General features: G+C 33.5%; 2 protein-coding genes across 2 annotated transcripts in view; both read right to left on the minus strand.

The window, feature by feature from the left end:
• Positions 1-5,211, minus strand: part of CBG05161 — a gene marked incomplete at both ends in the record, with an annotated part of 7,999 nt that extends 2,788 nt beyond the window's left edge. Inside the window, 6 exons of the mRNA XM_045238572.1 lie at positions 904-1,049; positions 1,103-1,199; positions 1,827-2,114; positions 2,608-2,719; positions 4,776-4,997; positions 5,152-5,211. Coding sequence (XP_045100914.1) covers positions 904-1,049; positions 1,103-1,199; positions 1,827-2,114; positions 2,608-2,719; positions 4,776-4,997; positions 5,152-5,211 — 925 coding nt within the window. The remainder of the gene's footprint in view (positions 1-903; positions 1,050-1,102; positions 1,200-1,826; positions 2,115-2,607; positions 2,720-4,775; positions 4,998-5,151) is intronic.
• A 2,718-nt stretch (positions 5,212-7,929) lies between these two features.
• CBG05160 overlaps positions 7,930-9,246 on the minus strand; it is a gene marked incomplete at both ends in the record, with an annotated part of 9,727 nt that continues 8,410 nt past the window's right edge. Inside the window, one exon of the mRNA XM_045238626.1 lies at positions 7,930-8,093. Coding sequence (XP_045092840.1) covers positions 7,930-8,093 — 164 coding nt within the window. The remainder of the gene's footprint in view (positions 8,094-9,246) is intronic.

Below are 9,246 nucleotides of genomic sequence, written 5' to 3' on the forward strand. Positions count from 1 at the left end.
CATTTCTGAATTTCTGAATTTCTGAATTTCTGAATTTCTGAATTTCTGAATCTCCGAATCTCTGAATTTCTGAATTTCTGAATTTCTGAATTTCGGAATTTCTGAATTTCTGAATCTCTGAAAGAATTTCTGAATTTCTATTTTTTCTGAATTTCTGAATTTCTGAATTTCTGAATTTCTGAATTTCTGAATTTCTGAACTTCTGAATTTCTGAATTTCTGAATTTCTGAATTTCTGAATTTCTGAACTTCTGAATTTCTGAATTTCTGAATTTCAAAGTTTTCGAATTTCTGAATTTCGGATTTTTTTGGAATTTCAGAAATTCGGAGTTGTCGAGTTTCAGATTTTCAGGTTTTCAGAGTTTTAGAATTTCTGAATTTCAAGATTTCAGAATACCAGAATTTCTGAATTTCTGAATTTCTGAATTTCTGAATTTCTGAATTTCTGAATTTCTGAATTTCTGAATTTCTGAACTTCTGAATTTCTGAATTTCTGAATTTCAAAGTTTTCGAATTTCTGAATTTCGGATTTTTTTGGAATTTCAGAATTTCAGAATTTCAGAATTTCAGAATTTCAGAAATTCAGAAATTCAGAAATTCAGAATTTCAGAATTTCCGAATTTCAGAATTTCAGAATTTCAGAATTTCCGAATTTCCTGGAATTTCTGAATTTCTGAATTTCAGAATTTCAGAATTTCCGAATTTCCTGGAATTTCTGAATTTCTGAATTTCTGAATTTCCTGGAAATTCAGAACTTCAGAATTTTTGAATTTCAGAATTTCAGAATTTCTTGGAATTTCAGAAAATTGGAGTTTTCGAGTTTCAGATTTTCAGATTTTCAAAGTTTTAGAATTTCTGAATTTCAAGATTTCAGAATACCAGAATTTAAGAACTTCAGACCCACATGGTTTGACTGTAGTTGTGCTCATTTTCGCGCGTATCACCGGCTCCACAAACTGAGCAACCAGCTCATCAGCAACCACTTTTATCGATTCAAACGTTTCCAATCCGGTTGGCACGATTTCCCGTTCTGGCAGAAGGAAACCGTGGCTGAAAATTGAAATTTCCTCCTCAAAATTATTGAGAATGTCTTGAAATCTCACCCCATCATGGTATTTTTAGGCCGTAACTCAATCAAATAGGCATATGGGACCTTCAATTGTCCCTTGGCCCAATCATGGGATCCTCCAGAAGCTTCGTCTGAAAAAAAATTGGAATAGTTCAAGCTCAATTATCTCAAGCTCAATTATCACTGTAACAGATATCGGAAAAATGTTAATTGATAAAATATTGCTGATAACATGATAAATATTTTCTGTTTACTATTTTTTGATATCTTTCACAGGTAATGAGATATTTGTGCTTAAATTTGACGGTCGCGAAGCTAATCGCCATGCTCAGAAGGCGCTCTCATACTTTGACCCGCTCAATCTCGTTTCTTGTGAGAGATATCAAAAAGTTACCAACTGATAAAATTTTTATCATAATGTCAGCAACATTTTATTAGTTGATAAGTATTTGATATCTCTAACACAAAGCTAGATAATTGAGCTTAAAGCGTGCAACGTCTATTTTGCGCCCAAAAACAGGAAATTTGAAACGGTCAACTTTGAGCTCAAATATTTCGGTTTCTAGAGAAGATATCAAAAAGTTGTCAACTGATAAAATGATCGTCATAAAATTGTTTACATTTTAATAGTTGAACATATTTTGATATCTTTTATTGGAGCCGAGATAATTGATCTTAAAGTATGCAAGGTTTATTTTGCGCTCCCAAATGGGAAATTGAAGGTATTCGAATTCCCGCCAAACCAAAAACCCCCTTACACATCAAATCTGCTCCAGTGCCAACTTGATATTTTGTACCGTAGAGCTCATACAACGCCTTGGTTGCTCGCAGAGCCAATGGTCTCAACCCAGTATGATAGTCCTGTGGATAGCTTTGTTTTCGGTGTCCATATGGAATAAGCCACATTTGAGAATATGAATGAAGCGAGATAAATGCTTCTGGAGTGTTCTGTTCGAGGAAATCTCGAACTGCTTGAGATTCTGGCTCCGAGAAGGCAGAGGAACCATGATAGGTGTCATGGCATGGGTCGGAAGAAGAGCCGGTGGCTGGAAATTTGATTCTTTTTCTAAAACTTCTGAAAACGCACTTTGAACTTTTTTTTTCAAAATTTTTGAATTTTTCAGAGTACACTAAATAAAATCTGATGTGAGCTTCATTTTTGCAGTGGACAACGTTTTGGTGCAAACGCGCTCTAATGAGATAAATCCCCTTTCAGCTGCCTGAGGCCGAACCCGCCTTGCGTCAAGCAGCAGGGAGGTGCTCTTCCACCTGGCATATCTCTCTATGGTAAAATTTTACAAAAAAGTTGTCAACTACAAAAATGAAGCCCTAGTTTTGTTCAGTATACTCTGAAATTTTCAAAAAAAAAATTAAAGTTGAACTACTTTTTGATTTAAAAAAAAAAACGTTAGATTCAGCAAAAATTTTTTTCATACCTCAGCTCAAAGTGGTTTGTTTTTGGTGAAAATTATATGAATCAGAAGGAAATGCTTTGGGTAATTAGAAAATCTAAAAGCAAACTTAATTTAAGAAACTTACAAGCCCAGAACCAGTCGAAATTGCGGTTCAGGTCGACACCCGCACAGCACACAGTGCTAAACGTCGAACGATGACACTTGGCGGGACTTCGATTTTTTCTCCACATTCGATTCTGAAAAATAGTTGCATTGGCTGGAAAATTGACTTTCTAGAATGTTTGAAGTTTAGATTTTTAGAAATTATCGTTTTTTTGAATTTTAGAAATTTCTGAATTTCTGAATTTCTGAATTTCTGAATTTCCGAATTTCTGAATTTCTGAATTTCTGAATTTCCGAATTTCTGAATTTCTGAATTTCTGAATTTCTGAATTTCTGAATTTCTGAATTTCTGAATTTCTGAATTTCCGAATTTCTGAATTTCTGAATTTCTGAATTTCTGAATTTCTGAATTTCTGAATTTCTGAATTTCTGAATTTCTGAATTTCTGAATCTCCGAATCTCTGAATTTCTGAATTTCTGAATTTCTGAATTTCGGAATTTCTGAATTTCTGAATCTCTGAAAGAATTTCTGAATTTCTATTTTTCTGAAGTTTCTGAATTTCTGAATTTCCGAATTTCTGAATTTCTGAATTTCTGAATTTCTGAATTTCTGAATTTCTGAATTTCTGAATTTCTGAATTTCTGAATTTCCGAATTTCTGAATTTCTGAATTTCTGAATTTCTGAATTTCTGAATTTCTGAATTTCTGAATTTCTGAATTTCTGAATCTCCGAATCTCTGAATTTCTGAATTTCTGAATTTCTGAATTTCTGAATTTCGGAATTTCTGAATTTCTGAAAGAATTTCTGAATTTCTATTTTTCTGAAGTTTCTGAATTTCTGAATTTCCGAATTTCTGAATTTCTGAATTTCTGAATTTCTGAATTTCTGAATTTCTGAATTTCTGAATTTCTGAATTTCTGAATTTCCGAATTTCTGAATTTCTGAATTTCTGAATTTCTGAATTTCTGAATTTCTGAATTTCTGAATTTCTGAATTTCTGAATCTCCGAATCTCTGAATTTCTGAATTTCTGAATTTCTGAATTTCTGAATTTCGGAATTTCTGAATTTCTGAATCTCTGAAAGAATTTCCGAATTTCTATTTTTCTGAAGTTTCTGAATTTCTGAATTTCCGAATTTCTGAATTTCTGAATTTCTGAATTTCTGAATTTCTGAATTTCTGAATTTCTGAATTTCTGAATTTCGGAATTTCTGAATTTCTGAATCTCTGAATTTCTGAATTTCTGAATTTCTGAATCTCTGAATTTCTGAATTTCTGAATTTCTGAATTTCTGAATTTCTGAATTTCTGAATTTCTGAATTTCTGAATTTCTGAATTTCTGAATTTCTGAATTTCTGAATTTCGGAATTTCTGAATTTCTGAATCTCTGAATTTCTGAATTTCTGAATTTCTGAATCTCTGAATTTCTGAATCTCTGGATTTCTGAATTTCTGAATTTCTGAATTTCTGAATTTCCGAATTTCTGAATTTCCGAATTTCTGAATTTCTGAATTTCTGAATTTCCTGAAATTCCTGAAATTCCTGATTTCCTAAAATTCCCGATTTTCTAAATTTCTGAATTTCTAAATTTCCGAATTTCTGAATTTTTGAATTTCTGAATTTCTGAATTTCTGCATTTCTGAATTTCTGAATTTCTGAATTTCTGAATCTCTGAATTTCTGAATTTCTGAATTTCTGAATTTCCGAATTTCTGAACTTCTGAATTTCTGAATTTCTGCATTTCTGAATTTCTGAATTTCTGAATTTCTGAATCTCTGAATTTCTGAATTTCTGAATTTCTGAATTTCCGAATTTCTGAATTTCTGAATTTCTGAATTTCTGAATTTCTGAATTTCTGAATCTCTGAATTTCTGAATTTCTGAATCTCTGAATTTCTGAATTTCTGAATTTCTGAATTTCCGAATTTCTGAATTTCTGAATTTCTGAATTTCTGAATTTCTGAATTTCTGAATCTCTGAATTTCTGAATTTCTGAATTTCTGAATTTCTGAATTTCTGAATCTCTGAATTTCTGAATTTCTGAATTTCTGAATTTCCGAATTTCTGAACTTCTGAATTTCTGAATTTCTGAATTTCTGAATTTCTGAATCTCTGAATTTCTGAATTTCTGAATTTCTGAATTTCTGAATTTCTGAATTTCTGAATTTTTGAAATTTCCAAATTCCTCACCTTCTCTCTAGAATACTCATAACCATCTGGATTCATAACAGGCAAAATATAAAAATCAATATGGTCCATCAGTTTGGCTACTGTAGCATCGTTATCGTAACCCAGTATTAACTCATGAGCAATGTACATTGCAGTAGCCGGAGAGATCCATTCACGAGCATGAATTCCACCATCGATCCACATTGAAATCTTGGAACCCAGTGGATTTCGTTTGCCAGTGATCTAAAAAATTTTTTGAATATTTTGAAAATTAAAATTTTTCAAAATATCACTAATAGGACAATTCTGACATTTCGCAACTGCACAGTTCTGAAACGTCCTGTTGTGAAATTTTTAAAAATGTCCGGATTCCCACCAATCCAAAAAAACCTCTCACCTTCATCACCAAAAGTGTGCGATTCTCATGACTTTGTCCGATATCGATAAGCGTTATCATTGTCGGGTACTCTTTTTTTAATCGCTTCATTTCGGAATGAATCTCGTCCAAACTGTTATATTTATCGTATGCAAATCCGGCAACCGGATTGTAAAATGCATCACTTCCTCGCTCGTTTTCAATCGCTCTGGAAAATTGAGATTGGGCAAGGAATGGGCAAGCCTTGGGCAAGCTATGGGCAGGCTAAGACAAGGAATGGAGAAGCTATAGCTATGGCAAAGGGATGGTCAAGCCATGACCAAGAAAAGGAAAAGCCATAGACAATCAATGGGTAAGCAATGGGCATGCCTTGTCCAAGCCATGATCAAGCCATAGACAAGCCTTGGGCAAACATTGGGCAAACATTGGGAAAGCTATGGGCAAGCCACAGGCAACGAACTGGCAAGAAATGGGTAACACATGGTCAGGGAATGGACAAGCCATGGGCAAACCATGGACAAGCAATGAACTAGCTATGGGAAGGCCAGGGGCAAGACTTATGCAAGCCTTGGGCAAGCCATAGGCAAGCGGCATGGAATGGACAAGATATGGTCAAAGAAACTTACTTTGATAAATCATTGACTGCAACTATGTAATTGATGTTTTTGGATTCCAAATCTTTCACAAATTGTGGAGCATCTGATGGAGCAACAGTTAAATCCACAATGGCGCCTGAAAAAAACCTTTTATTGGGCAAGGGATGGGCAAGTCGCTAAGGATGTGTAGGTGATAGGCAAGAGATGGTCAAGGGATGACTAAGGGATGTGCAGATGATGGGCAAAGTATGGCCGAAGAATGCAAGCTTTGGACAACCCATGTACAAGGAATGGGCAAAGGATGGGCAAGGAACTGCCGAAGGATGGCTGAGGGATGGATAAGCGGGGCCTTCAAGATATGGACAAGCATTGGGCAAGGTGGACCAAGGGAAGGGCAAGGGATGGGCAAACCTTGGGCAAGGAGTGGGCAAGAAATGGGCAAAAACTTACCGATATGCGTTGGAGGCTGCCAGAAATCCAATTCGTATGGTGATGGATCCTCGTAGAGACTTCGCAAGTATTTAACACTATTTTCGGTTTCCGGATTTATTCGAATTAGTTTGAAACTGAAAAAATTGGAAATTCAGGAATTCTAGAAAGTTTCGAATTCTCGATATTTTGTAGTTCAGAATTTGACAAAATTCTAGAAAATTCTGAAATCCTGAGATTCAAAAATTCAGAAATTCAAAAATTCAGAAATTCAGAAATTCAGAATTTCAAAAATTCAGAAATTCAGAAATTCAGAAATTCAGAAATTCAAAAATTCAGAAATTCAGAAATTCAGAAACTTCAGAAAAATAGAAATTCAGAAATTCAGAAATTCAGAAATTCAGAAATTCAGAAATTCAGAAATTCAGAAATTCAGAAATTCAGAAATTCAGAAATTCAGAAATTAAGAAATTCAGAAATTCAGAAATTCAGAAATTCAGAAGTTCAGAAATTCAGAAATTCAGAAATTCAGAAATTCAGAAATTCAGAAACTTCAGAAAAATAGAAATTCAGAAATTCAGAAATTCAAAAATTCAGAAATTCAGAAACTTCAGAAATTCAGAAATTCAGAAGTTCAGAAGATTCCCAAATTTCAAAATTTTGTTCAGAATTTTAGAAAGTCAACGATTCCGAATTTCTAGAAATTTCAAAAATGTGGATTCTCCGAAATCAGAATTTTCAGATTCCTAGTTTTCTTACAGATTTTTATTTTTACGACCGCGTTGCTCAAAATCTTAAAAAACGAAACTTACTTATGAAACGCCGAGTTCTCCTCCGTGTTATGTATGCCTTCTACAGTTCTAATGAAGTACAGTAATCCAAAAACTAGAATCAAAAAATTTCGTCGCATTTCTCAAAGGTCGTCTATCTGAGAGAAGACACGAAATGCTCCAGTGGTCAGCACAGTAGTAGCCCCCAAAAAGAAGAAGACGATATTTTGACATTTTGTCATATTTGAAGAGAGAAAAGAGAGAGAGAGAGAGAGAGAGAGAGAAGCGAACTTTTGCGGGTGGTGGACAATGCGCACGATGGAAAAGAGCAAATATGGGAAAAGAATATCGTGAACACTGAATTAGGTGTCTATTTTTTGAATCTTCCCCTTTTTCGGCAAGCTTCTGGAAGGTTCTGAGAGGAGATTAATGAGTAATCAAAAGATAAATACACTAGAAAAAACATTTTCCGTAAATGCTCAGCCTGTGCGTACACTTTCAGCTCAATTATCTCGATTCCTACAAAAGACTTCAAAAAGAGGTCAACTGATAAATTGTTTATCATGATATCACCAATATTTTATCAGTTGACAAAATTTTGATATCTCTCACAGGAACCGAGATAATTGAGCTCAAAAAAACATTGTAAGCTGCGCGGTCGCAAGTAACGGCTGCCGAGATATGTCAAGCCAAAGCTTCTTTCACTATCAATATTTTCCAATTATCTTAATTGCATATTATAGAAAAATTTAAGAGCTACAAAGTGACATAACTCAGAAACCAGTATCTTATCTGTGAAAATATGACCTAGAAAAAAAAGTCATGACCTAGAAAATTCAAATCGTGACCTAGAAAAAGCTAGGTCCTTACCTAGAAAAAATTAGATCGTGACCTGGAAAAAACTAGGTGAAAATGTGTGTGTGTGTGTGTGATTCCATTTATGATTCCAAATTCAAAAATTTATATACATACAAAAGGGAAACAGCTTTCTTCAAATAGAAAAATCAACAGAAATTGCAAGAATAGGCGCAGTTCTCTCTCATGAAAATTGGAACCGTTCGACACAGCTCTTCCCTCTCTTGAACCCATCTTTTACATGCGTGTCGAACATCGAAACACGATCCTTCGGTGCCGTCGCCGAATCGAAACCCGCGAGCTTTTGGTGCTTCTGTAATTGGATACTGTAGAGGGGTTTAGAAATAGACTTGAGGATGACTGGAGGATTAGTTTCAAGGATCTCTGGAGGCGATTTTGAAGAGCAAGAGGAGGTTAAAATTAGAAAAAATTTTGAATCGGAATCTTTTTTTTTTTGGAATTTCGTGTTTCATGGATACTGTAGGTTTTTGGGGATCAGTTTCGAGGAGCTCTGGAAGCTAATCTAAAGTGGAGGTCAAAAATTTCGTGAGAAAATTCTTAGTTTTTTTAAAATCAATTGTCAAATAATTTTAAAAAGAAATTAGTTTTTTTTTGGAATCTCTGAGTTTTAAAATTTCGGAATTCACAGTTTTTTTGGTGCATTTGTAATTAGATACTGTAGGTTTTTGAGGGGATCCGTTTCAAGGAGTACGGTAGGCAATTTTGATTTCTGAATTTCTGAATTTCTGAATTTCTGAATTTCTGAATTTCTGAATTTCTGAATTTCTGAATTTCTGAATTTCTGAATTTCTGAATTTCTGAATTTCTGAATTTCTGAATTTCTGAATTTCTGAATTTCTGAATTTCTGAATTTCTGAATTTCTGAATTTCTGAATTTCTGAATTTCTGAATTTCTGAATTTCTGAATTTCTGAATTTCTGAATTTCTGAATTTCTGAATTTCTGAATTTCTGAATTTCTGAATTTCTGAATTTCTGAATTTCTGAATTTCTGAATTTCTGAATTTCTGAATTTTTGAATTTCTGAATTTCTGAATTTCTATTTTTCTGAAGTTTCTGAATTTCTGAATTTCCGAATTTCTGAATTTCTGAATTTTCGAATTTTCTGAATTTCTGAATTTCTGAATTTCTGAATTTCTGAATTTCTGAATTTCTGAATTTCTGAATTTCTGAATTTCTGAATTTCTGAATTTCTGAATTTCTGAATTTCTGAATTTCTGAATTTCTGAATTTCGGAATTCCTGAATTTCTGAATTTCTGAATTTCTGAATTTCTGAATTTCTGAATTCCTGAATTTCTGAATTTCTGAATTTCTGACATTTCTGAATTTCTGAATTTCTGAACTTCTGAATTTCTGAATTTCTGAATTTCTGAATTTCTGAATTTCAGAACTTCTGAATTTCTGAATTTCTGAATTTCTGAATTTCTGAATTTCTGAATTTCTGTA

This window comes from Caenorhabditis briggsae, assembly GCF_000004555.2.
Source record: "Caenorhabditis briggsae complete genome, chrI, whole genome shotgun sequence".
Taxonomy (NCBI): Eukaryota; Metazoa; Nematoda; class Chromadorea; order Rhabditida; family Rhabditidae; genus Caenorhabditis; species Caenorhabditis briggsae.